The sequence below is a fragment of the Diceros bicornis genome, chromosome 28, assembly GCF_020826845.1.
Source record: "Diceros bicornis minor isolate mBicDic1 chromosome 28, mDicBic1.mat.cur, whole genome shotgun sequence".
Lineage (NCBI taxonomy): Eukaryota > Metazoa > Chordata > Mammalia > Perissodactyla > Rhinocerotidae > Diceros > Diceros bicornis.
The window spans coordinates 4,683,531-4,698,747 of NC_080767.1; the positions used below are offsets into that span (position 1 = coordinate 4,683,531).

The 15,217-nt window shown below is 42.8% G+C and overlaps 1 protein-coding gene across 5 annotated transcripts in view; it reads right to left on the reverse strand.

The window, feature by feature from the left end:
* Positions 1 to 3,017: 3,017 nt before the first annotated feature.
* The window catches only part of GNE (glucosamine (UDP-N-acetyl)-2-epimerase/N-acetylmannosamine kinase), a 44,202-nt gene continuing 32,002 nt past the window's right edge, over positions 3,018 to 15,217 (reverse strand). For all 5 annotated transcript variants that reach the window (XM_058523521.1, XM_058523522.1, XM_058523520.1 and 2 more), the window contains 5 exons: positions 13,306 to 13,435; positions 12,718 to 12,939; positions 8,904 to 9,086; positions 5,814 to 5,930; positions 3,018 to 5,235 (listed from right to left, as the gene is read on the reverse strand). In XM_058523521.1, the coding sequence (XP_058379504.1) occupies positions 5,000 to 5,235; positions 5,814 to 5,930; positions 8,904 to 9,086; positions 12,718 to 12,939; positions 13,306 to 13,435 (888 nt within the window). In that variant the 3' untranslated portion in view covers positions 3,018 to 4,999. The remainder of the gene's footprint in view (positions 5,236 to 5,813; positions 5,931 to 8,903; positions 9,087 to 12,717; positions 12,940 to 13,305; positions 13,436 to 15,217) is intronic.

Genomic DNA, 15,217 nt, shown 5'->3' on the forward strand with positions numbered 1-15,217 from the left:
GCATTTTTCACAGAAATAGAACAAACAATGCTAAAATTTGTATGGAACCACAAAAGACCCCAGATAGCCAAAGGAATTCTGAGAAGAACAACGCTGGAGGCATCACACTCCCTGATGTCAAACTATATTACAAAGCTTACAAGACAGTATGGTATTGGCATAAAAAGAGACACATAGATCAACAGAACAGAATAGAGAACCCAGAAATAAACTCACACAAATATGCTCAATTAATTTAAAACAAAGAAGCCAAGAATATACAATCAGGAAAGGATAATTTTCAATAAATGGTGTTGGGAAAACTTGACAGCCACATGCAAAAGAATGAAACTGGATCACTATTTTATACCATACACAAAAATTAACTCAAAATGGATTAAAGACTTGAATGTAAGACCTGAAACCATAAAACTCGTAGAAGAAAACGTAGGCGATAAGATCCTTGACGTTGGTCTTGGTGATGATTTTTTTGGATTTGACACCAAAAGCAAAGGCAACAAAAGCAAAAATAAACAAGTGGCACTACATCAAACTTAAAAGCTTTTGCACGGCAAGGGAAACCAACAAAATGAAAAGGCAAATTACTGAATGGGAGAAACCATTTGCAAATCATATATCTGATAAGGGGTTAATATCCAAGATATGTAAAGAACTCATACAACTCAATAGGAAAAAACCAAAAAAATCCAATTAAAAAATGGGCAGAGGATCCTGGGGCCAGCCCAGAGGTGTAGTGGTTAAGTTCACGCGCTCCACTTCGGCGGCCCGGGGTTCACAGTTTCGGAACCCAGGTGTGGACCTACGCACTGCTTATCAAGCCATGCTGTGGCAGGCGTCCCACATATAAAGTAGAGGAAGATGGGCACGGATGTTGGCCCAGGGCCAATCTTCCTCAGCAAAAAGAGGAGGATTGGCAACGGATGTTAGCTCAGGGCTAATCTTTCGCACCAAAAAAAATTTTTTTAATTAAAAAAAAAATGGGCAGAGGATCTAAATAGACATTTTTCCAAAGAAGACACACACATGGCCAACAGGTACATGAAAAGTTGGTCAAGCTCCCTAACCATCAGGGAAATGCAAATCAAAACCACAATGAGGATAACACCTACACCTGTTATAATGGCTATTATCAAAAAAACAAGAAATAAGTTAGCAAGGATGTGGAGAAAAGAGAACCCTTGTGTACTGTTGGTGGGAATGTAAATTGGTGCAGCCACTATGGAAGACAGTATGGAGGTTCCTCAAAAAATTAAAAATAAAACTACCATATGACCCAGTAATTCCACTTCTGGAATGTATCCAGAGAAAATGAAAACACTAACTCAAAAAGATATATGCCCCCCCATGTTCAATGCAGCATTATTTCCAATAGTCAAGATATAGAAACACCTAAGTGTCTATCAACGGATGGATAAAAAAAATGTGGTACAGCAGTCCCTCCTTATCCACGGTTTCACTTTCTGCAGTTTCAGATACCTGCAGTAAACCACAGTCTGAAAATATTAAATGGAAATTTCCAGAAATAATTCATCAGTTTTAAATTGCACACTGTTCTGAGTAGTGTGATGAAATCTTGTACCTTCCTGCTCTGTCCCGCCTGGGACGCGAATCATTTCTTTGTCGGATCCCCAGCCATCAATTGTCATAGCTCAATGATCCTCAGGTCAATAGTAGCCTTAACACTACATCACAATGCCTACATCATTCACTGCACTTCATCTCATCACGTAGGCACTGTATCATCTCACATCATCACAAGAAGGGTGAGTACAGTACAATAAGCTATTTTGGGAGAGAGAAACCACATTCACATAACTTTTCAGTATATTATAATTGTTCTATTTTATGATTAGTTGTTGTTAATCTCTTACTGTGCCCAGTTTATAAATTAAACTTTATCATAGATATGTATGTATAGGAACAAACATAGTATATGTAGGGTTCGGTACTGTCCGCGGTTTTGGGGGTTGGAACGTATCCCCCACGGATAAGGGGGGGGGGACTACCGTATACGTATACAATGGAGTATTAGCTATAAAAAAGAATGAAATCTTGCCATTTGCAACAACATGGATAGATCTTGAGGGCATTATGCTAAGCGAAATAGAGAAGGACAAATACTGTATGAGCTCACTTACACAGTTGGCCCTCCATATCTGCAGGTTTCGCACCCGTGGATATGGAGGGCTGATTGTATTTATTGTACTATACCATTATATATGGGACTTGAGCATTCATGGATTTTCGTATCTGCAGGGGTTCCTGAAACCAATCCCCCACAGATACTGAGGGACGACTGTATATAGAATCTAAAAAACAGGAAAACAACAAGCTCATATATACAGAGAACAGATTGGCAGTTGCCAGAGACAGGGGCTGGCGGTGGGGGGCTTGAAATGGGTAAAGGGAGTCAAAAGGTACAAACTTCCAGTTATAAAATAAATAAGAAGTCATGGAGATGTAATGTACAGCATGGTGACTACAGTTAAAAATACTGTATTTGAGGGGCTGGCCCCATGGCCTAGTGGTTAAGTTCGGTGCACTCCACTTTGGCAGCCCAGATTCGGTTCCTGGGTGCCGACCTACACCACTCGTCAGCGGCCATGCTATGGTGGCGACCCACATACAACATAAAGGAAGATTGACACAGATTTTAGCTCAGGGTGAATCTTCCTCACACACACACAAAAAAATACAATACTGTATTTGAAAGTTGCTATAAGAGTAGATCTAAAAAGTTCTCATCACAAGAAAAATATTCTATAACTATGTAGGGTGATGGATGTGTTAATTAGACTTACTGTGGTGATCATTTTTCAATATTTTTTTGAATGTTATATAAGAATGCTTTCTATTTATTATCAAAAAATTTTTTTTGGTTAAGAAATCAAATATTAGATGCCTTGAAGTTATATGACCTTCAAAAAAGAAGCACTGCAACAATATAAATCTCTTCTGTAAAGGGAAATGCTTTTAGCTAGTGAGTTAATTAAGAACAAAGCAAAATACAAAAGTGCTAGGATTTCCACAAGGAAATATATTTATTTTTTCTTTAGAATTTGGCTCAGAACAATAACATAAAAATATTTACATTAAAATAAATTAAGATGTGATTATTTAACTACATGTAATAATTATGTTGGACTATATTAGCCTTTCCATGAATTTAATAAAAACTAAGATTTGGTTTTAGATTCAGTACCATCTTTCCAAATATTTGGTATGAAACTTGGTGGCAATGCAATGGTCTGGGGTATAGAGTGGTTATAGATTTCCCCACAGCACAACTGATACTACCCTCACCATACACCATCTCACCCCAGACACTGACAGCCAAGCAGACTAGCTTCCTTCCCAGGAATCACCGTGGAATGTTTCAACAGTAACCAGGACCTGAAGATTATTCCAGGGCTGGCAGAGTTCTAGCAATCAGCCAACCTGTCTTTTCACATTAACCCACCAGCAAGGAAGCAGTTCACATGCAGTATTGATTCCTTCACTTTATTTTAAATATGCTAACACTGAAACAATATATTGTGGAAACCTTCAGGTTTTCCTAAAATAATAAACAATCTGAAAACCATATACATATGCTCTTTTAGGTCATCTGAAAGTACCCATTAAAAACTTGTCACTAGACCAATACTGTACTGGCAACATTTCCACAGCACAGAGGAATATTTGATTAAATTCACCGCTGAGAGTGTCAAGGATAACTGAGTCATTTGCTAATGAGATATTCTCATTAAAGCTTTTGGTAGCCTGAAGTAAATCAGAATAGATACGCATTTTGAAAGTTTTTGATACCAGAGGATGTGTGGCTTAGCAGCAAAAGCAGAGGGATCTGGGATCACACCCTGCCTCTAAGACTCACTAGCCACACAGCTTTAGGTGCTTCACTTAAACACACTAAGACTTAGTTTGGGGTTCTATGAAATGGGAATTAAAATACCTACCTCACAGGTTGTGAGAATTTGAAAAATGTAATATGAAGCACCTAGTTCAGAGTCTGGCATACAGTAGGCACTTAATAAATGGTGGCTATTAGTATTTCTTGCAAGTTGCAATTGGTAGCAAGAACCTTCGCCTTTGTATCTTGACACCAGAGAAAGCACGGAGTCTTATTCAGCCAGAATCCAGATTCACAGATGTGAGCTCTGGGTATGACACACACAAACACCACCTTAGTAGACACTCCAGGGTCACATTCAATGTAGTATGAAAAGCTACTGAAGGGAGAGGTGTCTGCTTGTCAGTAGCAAAGATCCTGTTAGAACAGATAATCTCGTTTCAGAGGCTTTAAGTCCTAGTGGCTTCTCAGCTGTCCTTAAGAAGGTAAGGACAAGGTCACTAAGGCCACTGCAATTCAGATCCCAGGTCTAAAGTTGCTTAAGGTTCTGCGAGAGTAATAACAAATAACATCTTTCAACAAGTAATATTGGGGGTGACAGATGTGTCCAATGTCTTGATTGTGGTTTCACAGGTATATACATATGTCAAAGCTTATCAAATTGTGCACCTAAAAAATACCTCAGTAAAGCTGTTTTTAAAAAAAGCGTACATAAGCCTTTCATGGTGAGATTTCCTTCTGTTCCCTGACTGGATTCCTCTCTGTGATCTGAGTTTAGGGTGAGAGGAAAGATGAATAATCCAAACTACAGTATCTAGGTCACATCCCAAGCAAGGCCTGCAGGTCTCAGTGGTACATCTAGTAAGCAGGGTCCTGAGGCTTCCTCGTCTACTATTTTAGCTCCTTTTTGCACAGAAAATTGTGACTGATACATAGAGGGTTTGAGCTGAAATGACCCCAGGAAGAGCATCATCTACAAAAATGCAGATAGGGAAAGGTGACTTTGGAAGAGAAGACTAAAAGCAAAAACCTCTCTGCCAAAGTCGCCTTCCAAATACCAAATTTGCTTTTTAAGAAATGCTCATCTAAGAGACAGCCTGACTCCACTAAGGAGCTCTTGAGTCTTGGTCATGTCTGCTCCCAGGAGGCCTAGTAGATCCTGCGAGTTGTGTAGTCCAGGACCATGCTGGCAGCACCAAGCAGGGCCGGATCCACCAAATCCGAAACCACCACGTCTACATCCTGAACCGAGGACAAGGCTTGCTGGCGGATGACGTCTTTGACGATGTGGATGTAGTGACTGGCTAGGACTCCAGAGAGGATCACAAGGGAAGGATTCATAGTGTGGAGGATGTTCACAACCCCAAGACCCAAAGCTGTTCCAGCTACAGGAAAACAAAAATGAAAATAAGTTTTTGGGAGAAAGCCAAAATAAAAACACCAAAGAGGAAGGTGGAAAGGGCTAGCAGCCAGGAGTAGTTAGTACATTCACACTACGTAATGGGAAGTGCTACTTTTAAAGCTGTTTATGATTTATTCTTAAGAGGAGCAAATGATCATATGATACTTTGAAAGGAAAAAGCTGCGTATAAAACTGTACATATTACACTGTATGATCTGAACTATGTAAAAGAATAGACTGGAAGGAAATGTTAACAATTGATATCTCTGAACAGTAAAACTTGAAGTGATACTTTTTCTTACTCTCCTGTATTTCTCTAAATTTCCTATAAATGAACAAGTAGTCTCTGCATAGTTGTAAAACAAAACAAAACACCTGTTTAAAAAGGCAATGCTGCTAAACGCCTTGAATGCACTTCCCTTGTTCTCTCCCAGTAAGCAGGAAGAATACCTCTGAACAGACAGAGAGCTGGTCCTGGGGGAAGCTGGCATCATCTGTGGGAGCCCCGGGTGGTTGGAGGGCTGGACCCTGCAGCAGAGCTGCCCAGAACCGCACGCTCACCTGTTCTCAAGATGCTCTGGGCCTTCACGTTGCCAAGTTTTGCAGCTTGGATGAGATGGAGCGCACCGACGGCTTCGTCTTTTGGCACTGACATCCCTTCCACCAAGAGCAGGTCTTCTGTGTGAGCAGAGGTGAGAAGGAAAAGCTGTCATTACTGAGCTCTAGAGGCCCTGTGGGGAAGCCGAGCTTACAACTGTGCCTGCGGGCAGCAAGCCTCCACGGAGACAGTGTTTTCTTTTCACATTGGCCAAGTTTCTTTTCATCCACAAAAGTCTACATACATTGCCCCAGAGGCCTTTGCTGCCCTCTTGCTGTCTGGTTATACATCATCCAGAACTTCCCTAACTGGAAAATCCTCAACTCTGACCAGAGCCTCCTCCCCACCCCTCTAGCTTCTTCACTTTTCACTTGAAGAACTCATATGAAATGTAGTCCTTCAAGTGTTTTTTTCCCCAAATTGTCAGACTCCTCTGCTTTCACCTCCTTCCTTATCCATCCCAGATGCACTGGTGCATTACTTGCTGGCACCCCGCAGTCTAAGGCAGGAAGGCACAGTGACTAAGGAACAGACACAGACCAGGGTGCAGTGCGAGTTCTGCAACTACTGGCTGCATGACCCTGTTCATGTCACGTCCCCTCTACACCTTTCTCTTCTCTATAAAAGCAGGGTAATAATACCCACCCTAGCAGGATTCTTTCAGGGATTAAATGAGATAATGGACATAAAGTACTTAAGTGCTGGCCAGAGTAAATGCTAAATAAACAGTAGGGGGCCAGCCCTGTGGCTTAGCAGTTAAGTGCTTGCGCTGTGCTACTGGCAGCCGGAGTTCAGATCCTGGGCGTGCACCGACGCACTGCTTCTCCGGCCATGCTGAGGCTGCGTCCCACATACAGCAACTAGAAGGATGTGCCAGCTCAGAGCTGGTCTTCCTCAGCAAAAAGAGGAGGATTAGCACGGATGTTAGCTCAGGGCTGATCTTCCTCACAAAAAAATAAATAAGTAAATAAACAAACAAACCAAACAAACAGTAGGTATTCCTGTTATCAGTCATTCTTGTCTTTCTGCCCCTCATCAGAGGGATCATCTGCCTCCTCATCTGCTATTATACTTGGGTCCTGCTGGGAGGAAATCTCAACTGTGCAGACTGTTCCCTAGAGACTGACTGGTGGTCTCCTATCTTCCAGGGGCCCTCACAGCTGCCCTGGCCAGCTCACTCTCCCATTGCCGCTCATTGCTCTTGTAAGCCTTCACCTCCTCAAACCTTCTCCCCCGACCCCCACTACCAAGAGATCTCCATACTTCTGACCTTGCAGAAGGCGGACACACCATGTGGGGATTCCCTTACTTTTCTGCCCCCACCCAGGAACACATCTGTATTTGCACACCTTCGCTCCTTCTTTCCCTTTCCTGGGCCCTCTACCCGGACTTTGCAGCTCATCTCTTCCCCCTCTTCAGGGGCCTCACTGTAGAAACTCGACTACCCTCTCTCTCCTGCACTGTCAACCTTCACTTCCATTCCACTGGCACCTTTCCATCGGTATGTGCTCACAAATTCCATGTCCTCAAAGCTTCTTGCCTCCTACTCAGTATAGTTAGGCTTCTGCTCCCACTCTTTGACTGAACTTCTTTCTTAAGACATATATTTGCCCCCAAGGGGCAAAAATTGGTTCTTGGGGACAAAAAAAATCTTACTCTTTTTATACAGATGGTACATAAACACAAACAGATAAACAATATATCTGTGGTATTAGTTTTATGGGGTGGGGTGATTAGGAAAAAGTGTCTGCACAGGCTCCTTAGGGGGTGATGATAAAAACAAGGTTGAAAACAGCTTTCAGGGCTTCAAATGATGTCCTCATCGCCAACGTCAGCGAACTTTTCTGATTTTCTCTTACTCGTAAGCAGCGCTTGACACCAACTGCTCCCTCTCTGAAACTGCTCTCCTTTCCTGGCTTCTCTAACTTCACCCTTTCCTGGTTTTCCTCCCTGCCCCTCAAATGCTGATGTTTCACAGGATTCCATCCTTGACTCTTGCCTCACTCCGAGCCCCATTCCTAGGTTTAACTACCACCTCAAAGACTGCCAGTCCTTACCTCTAGCCCAGTCATCTCTCCTGAGCATCAGACCCCTATAGCCAGCTGCCTTCTACACATTTTCACCTGGATATCTCACAAGCAACCATCCATCATCTTCTGCCAAAACCTGTTCCTCCTCTTATATTCCCAATCCCAAGTCCAACCAGAAAACTGGAAGTCATTCTACAACTGTCCCACTTAAAGCCATCCTCCATTCAACTATCATTTTCCCCCCAGAAAACAAAAAGTTAGAGTTTAGTGAAGAATCTAAAATTCAGATCTGACCATGTCCTTCCCCTAAAATTTTTCAGTGGCTTCTCCACCAGCTGTTGGTCCTAGCCTACCTCTTGTTACACTATCCCTGCCTTGCCCTTTATGCACCAGCACTGCTGTTTCCCATGCTTGGAAGTGCTCTCTTGCTCATCCAAACTTGCCTCGCTAATTCTATTTGTCGTCTGCCTCTCAACCCCCAGGATGGCACCCTAACGCTCCCTTCCCTGTATAGAGAGGGCGAGGAGGGAACACAGGGGTTGCATCTACATCCTTGGCCACCATTCTCATTGCACTTGACACACTTTATTAAAATGATATTAAATGACTCCCTCTCGCATTAGACTAGAAACCATCCTGACTTTTATAACATGTCCAGAACCAGCTTTAATTCAAATAGACTGTCAGAGTTCAAAAACTGTAAATATGTTCATCCATTTAATTCTTCATTAAGATGTGTATTAAGTACCCACCCTGTGCTAGAGGCTGAGAAAACAAAAATGAAAGAAATCTTCCCTGCTATCCTGGAGCTCAAGACCCATCTCCACCTGGGAGAAGAAGTGTTAACAGGGGCCAGGACTGAGAGGGCTTTGGAGCTTCAGCATCAGGAAAAGCTTCTGCTTTCCTCTGGGCATTGAAAAGGTTAAAGGTTCTGGCTTCAGGGTTCAGCTCTCTTTGGAACATCTCCTTTGAAGTACTTGTCGACCATTTGGCTATCTAATTCCTCAGAAGAAAGAAACCAACCATCATGCAGTTTTTTTGCTTCCCTCTGCAAGGCCATTCCAGAGGCATATGCTTCAATACACCCATGGCTTCCACAGGAACAATCAGGCCCATCCAGAGACACGACAAGGTGGCCAAGTTCTGCAGCACAGAAGGAGCTCCCATGGATCAATTCATGCTGATGGATGATCCCCCCGCCAATTCCTAGAGTGAGAGAGAACAATCACTGAGGCGCAGCTTCACCTGAAACAGAAAACTGATATGGCAATGCCTCATGTGTTTAGCAAAGCTTTGGAATGTGGGGTATTATATAATGCCTACTTTCCTAGAGAGCTGAAATTTACTAAGTACCAAAACTTTATCTGGGAGCATTTTGGAGGGAAATGTTTTTAGCAGATCCTCAGATGCCCTGTGTCTCCTCTGCTTGGCTCACTATGCTTTCAACCACAGCTGTGTCGGACAATTCCATGCGAGCTCAAACTCACTTTGCAATGAGAGTGTGCCACCTCAAGCACACACCACCCATGTTCTCACCAAGGCCTTCTCCAACCCTAAACTAAGAGCCTAGTCAGCCATGCAGGCACCGTGCCCAGAGGCAATCCTCAACCAGGGTGAGACAGGAGCCAGCAGATTCAAGTGGACAATTCTGGATGGTATTCTGCAGGCTTCCTGGGAGCTTCTGGTAGATTTCAGTCCCCACTGCCCTCAAGGCAACTTCAAGAACGCATCTTCTAATGGCTTTCCTCCTAGCCTGTTCTACTCTTCCCACTCCCTCACTCCTGCTTCTCAGGATCACCTCCAAAATAAAATACCTGCACCTAAATCCTTGTCTCAGGCTCTGCTCTGGGGGAAACCTAAGATAAGACACTCTTTCCAAAATGTATCATATACCACCTGCTTTCTTAAACAGAAAATATGAAATATGATTTTGCCTCTTCTTACGCCACTATGTCTAAAAATCGATGATTCAGTAATTACGAACATCAATGACTATCTTTTGTTCTGGAATTTAGGAGTTATTAAGGAGTAAAGAGCACTTTGCCTTAGAAGGCTCTGCTTTTTAGAGTTGTCCTGCCATCTGTTACTTCTTGTGGCACTTATTCCTCAACCTCCACCCATCTAATTTGCAGCTCATTATCTGCTCTGAGCTAGGAAATGATATCCAAGCTTGCTAAGACTGTGTCCAAGACTAGGAAGAAGTGCATGAGCTTAAAGAGGAAGGAGTATAATGTAGCGCTTAAGAGCACATAAGTTTTGAAGTTAAACGTATCTGCAATCAAATGGTGGCTCAACCACTTACTAGCTGAGTCTGTTACCTCATTTAAAAAACAAATTGGGGGGCCAGCCCAGTGGCATAGTGGTTAAGTTCGCACACTCCGCTTCGGCGGCCCAGGGTCCGGATCCCAGGTGTGGACCTACACACCGCTCATCAAGTCATGCTGTGGCGGTATCCCACATACAAAATAGAGGAAGATGGACACCGATGTTAGCTCAGGGACAGTCTTCCTCAAGCAAAAAGAGGAAGACTGGCAACAGATGTTAGCTCAGGGCCAATCTTCCTCACAAATAAATAAATAAAGAAAGAACAAATTGGGCAACAACAAAAAAAACAAACAACCCAATTAAAAATGGGCAAAAGACCTAAACACATTTCTCCAAAGAAGATATATAGATGGCCAACAGGCACATGAAAAGATGTTCAACATCATCAACTATCAGGGAAATGCAAATCAAAACTACAATGAGGGCCTGGTGGCACAAGCGGTTGGGTGCGCGCACTCCGCTGCGGCAGCCCGGGGTTTGCCGGTTCGGATCCCGGGTGTGCACCGATGCACTGCTTGTCAGGCCATGCTGTGGCAAGTGTCCCATATAAAGTGGAGGAAGATGGGCACGCATGTTAGCCCAGGGCCAGTCTTCCTCAGCAAAAGAGGAGGATTGCAGATGTTAGCTCAGGGCCCATCTTCCTCACTAAATAAATAAATAAATAAATAAAAATAACCAAAAAAACTACAATGAGATATCACCTCACTCCCGTCAGAATGGCTATAATTAACAAGACAAGAAACAACAAGTATTGGAGAGGATGTGGAGAGAAGGGAACTCATACACTGCTGGTGGGAATGCAAACTGGTGCAGCCACTATGGAAAACAGTATGGAGATTCCTCAAAAGATTAAGGATAGAACTACCATACGATCCAGCTATTCTACTGCTGGGTATTTATCCAAAGAACATGAAAACACCAATGCGTAAAGATACATGCACCCCTGTGTTCACTGCAACATTATTCACAATAGCCAAGACTTGGAAGCAACCTAAGTACCCATCAAGGGACAAATGGATGAAGAAAGATATGGTATATATACACAGTGCAATACTACTCAGCCATAAGAAACGATGAAATCCAGCCATCTGTGACAACATGGATGGACATTGAGGGTATTATGCTAAGCGAAATAAGTCAGAGGGAGAAGGTCAAATATCGTATGATTTCACTCATAAAAAACAACAACAAACAAACACATAGAGATAGAGATTTGACCAGAGGGGAAGGGGGGAGGGAGGAGGGCAAAAGGGATGATTAGGCACATATGTGTGGTGATGGATGGTAATTAGTCTTTGGGTGGTGAACATGATGTAATCAGTGCAGAAATAGAAGTATAATGATGTACACCTGAAATTTATACAATGTTACAAACCAATGTTACTGCAATAAAATAAAATAAAAAAAGGTAAATTTTAAATTTCCATATAATAAATAAGAATATAAAACTTGAATATATTTTAAAAAAAAAATTCATCAAGCTGTCACCTAAAAAAAAAAACACAAATTGGGACAACAGCAAAAATGGCAGAGTAGGGAACCCCAAAAGTCCATCCCTCCACTACAGCAATGAATAAACTGGCAAAAACTATCAGAATCAACTTCTTTGGAACTCTAGAAACTAATGGAAAGTTTGCAACACCAGGGGAATGCTTAATTAAGAAAAAACAGCTGAGGGCCGGCCCCGTGGCTTAGGGGTTAAGTGCACGCCCCCCGCTGCTGGCGGCCGGGGTTCGGACCCCGGGCGTGCACCGACGCACCGCTTCTCCGGCCATGCTGAGGCCGCGTCCCACATACAGCAACTAGAAGGATGTGCAGCTGTGACATACAACTATCTACTGGGGCTTTGGCGGGGGTGGGGGGGAACAGCTGAAACTTTATAAGAGAGCTTTCTGGTATTTTCTGGTCCCATCACCCACCCACTCCCCAGCTTGGTGGTGGCATGGAACAACAGCCCACGTTCCCAGTACAAATGGCAGCACTGGAGGGAGCAGGACGAACCTTATTCTCAAAGAATTGTAGTGGTTTGTTTTGACCTGCTTGGCAGCCCCTGGAGGACCAGCTCAAAGGGCTTGCCTTTATCTTGACTTCCTCAGAACTCTCCCAGGGCTGAGGGGGCTACCCAGGGGGGCGTTTGTCAAAAACATTTAAAGGCAAAACATATTTATTAGTCTGTGCTGCCTAGGGCAATGGATAACAATTGGGGCAAACAATATACTAACCAAAAAGATTGAGAGGAAAAGCTGGGGAATGAGAAGCTTTGGGGAATAAGGGCTTTGATTAGCTCTGACAAGTTCCTGGGAATTTAGAAGGCCACAGCAAGCCCAGGGCAGGGCACATGCACAGAAAGACCTGAGCAGGCCCTAAACTCTCACGTGTGGCTCACTTTCAGGCTCTACTCAAGCAGGAAGTGAAGGCTAAGGCAGAGTTGTAAACTGCCTGGCTGGGTGCTGAAGGCATGCCCCAACACACACTCTAGGCTCCTGAAGCAATTTTCTCTTACTCCTCTTACCTGTGCCTGTGATAAGTGTCACAAAGTTTTCCAGGCCCTTTCCTTGGCCAAATTTCCTCTCTGCCAGGGCAGCACAGTTGCCATCATTGTCCACCCACACAGGGAGATGCAAAGTGTCAGACAGGGGGGTCCTGAGGTCCACAGAGTTCCATTCTTGAATCAGTTTGGTTGAATGCAGCACAATTCCTTCCCGAGGATTTACACGGCCACCCGTGGAAATGCCTGAGTTCCACCACAAACGCAAGGAAAATAATTCTGATTAGCAATCTTAGAAAAGTGTGCCAACCTGCTGGGCTTTGAACACAAATTAAGTCACTCAAGATCTCCTAAGACAAAATTACCAAGGACTGCAAGGAAACGTCAGGCAATTCTGAGCTAAATCTGTAGCTTCCCACAGATTTACAGCACCATCAATGCTTCCCCCATAATGTTTGTTGGGAGCTTCTCCCATGTTTGGGGCCCACAGACAGGACCTGAGGCCATCTAACACAGGGCAGACAGTGACTCAATGTTCAGTCATTCATCAGAACTCAGTCAACTCTGGACATTAAAATGAGTATTTCTTGGGTATGTAATTCACAATCTCACCTACTCCCAAAATTCTGCAGTTCAGTTTTACAGCTTCTGATGCAGCTTCTACACACATCTGCAGGATTAAATTAATCCTCTCTTCATAGGTTTTAGGATTGAATTGAGTATACTTCTTAACTATTTCACCCTAAAAGAGAAAAAAACAACAAGATCTGTCACACTGGTCTTACCTAAGGAGCATATGGTCAGTCTTTTGAGCTTTTTCATAATAAATCAGACCTTGCTATAGGACAGTACTGCAGATTGATATGACTGCTTGGGAAGGGAGTCACTGTCTGGCTTGGGCTGGCCCTGGCATATGCCCAAGTAGTTTCCTGGGAAGCCATCCTGGCATACGGCTGTTGAAGAATGACAACTCCAAGCCAACCAGATGGGCCCCTCTCTTAGGCGTAAGGTGAATGTTGGCTAATCTGAATCTTCATTAAAAGGTCATGTTTTACTCTTTCAGGTTGACAAAATTTCCTTGCTTAAATACTGAGGCAACTAAATAAATATCCTAAGTAGTTAAGCTTTAATCATCTTCTGTAACTGAAGCCAATAAAGGTATGGTACCATGATGTTTAAATTACTGTGCTTTGTGGTATGTTTTAACACCAATCAGGGATAGTCCCTCCTAATTATTCTTGTTTTTAAAATTTTTCTTTGGTCTTCTCACTTGTGCATTATTTTAGGTAAATTTCAGAGTAATGTTGTTGAACTTAAAAAAATCCCATTGAAACGTTGACTAGAATTATGTTAAACTTATAATTCAATTTGGAAAGTTCTGAAATTTTAAAAATACTCAGCACTCCCATCTAGGACATTTTTCAAGCCTTTATATTTTACAGTAAAGTTTTACAATTTTCTTCATATAGATCACATAGCTTTCTGGTTTAGATTATTCTCAGAAGTTTTTGTTGTTCTGTTGTTTCCATTATTTTATTATTAATGAATTTTATCCATTTGTGAGGGTTAAAGCTGTCACTAATGACTGTCATTAAAAATAAAGTTGTGCTTCTCAATCCTCACTGTGCACAGAATCACCTGGGCAAGCTTTGAACAAATATTGATGCCTGGCCCCACCCCTAGAGATTTCATTAGTGTGGGGTGAGAGCCAGGCATCTGTATATTTTTTTTTAACTTCCCCCTCCCCCCTTTTTCTCCCCAAAGCCCCAGTAGATAGTTGTATGTCATAGTTGCACATCCTTCTAGTTGCTGTATGTGGGACGCCGCCTCAGCATGGCCGGACAAGTGGTGCGTCGGTTCGCGCCCGGGATCCGAACCTGGGCTGCCAATAGCAGAGTACACACACTTAACCGCTACGCCACAGGGCCAGCCCCCTCTATATATTTTTTAAAGCTTCTAGGTAATGTTAATGTGCAGTCAGGGTTGACAGATACTCACCTAGAGGAAAGTTCAAATCTTTGCCTACAGTTTCATATAAGTAGAAAGTTATTGATATTTATATATTTATCATAATATCTAGCCATTTTACTCAATTGTCTTATTAATCCTACAAGCTTCTTGGTTTATTTATATTGTCTATAAGTAGTATTTTTTGTTTTACCTTGTCCACAATCTTTTTTTTTTTTTTTTGTGAGGAAGATTATCCCTGAGCTAACATCTGTTGCCAATCCTCCTCTTTTTGCTGAGGAAAATTGGCCCTGAACTAACATCTGTGCCCATCTTCCTCTATTTTATATGTGGGATGCCGCCACAGCATGGCTTGATAAGCGGTGCATAGGTCCATGCCCAGGATCCAAACCTGCGAACCCTGGGCCACCGAAGCAGAGCACGTGAACTTAACCGCTATGCAGGCTGGCACCCACAATCTCCATTTTTGCTGCTTGTTCCTTGCTTTATTCCCTACATAACTTCTGGAATTATGTTAAATAATGTTGTGGAAAACATCTTTCCTTTCTTCTTGATT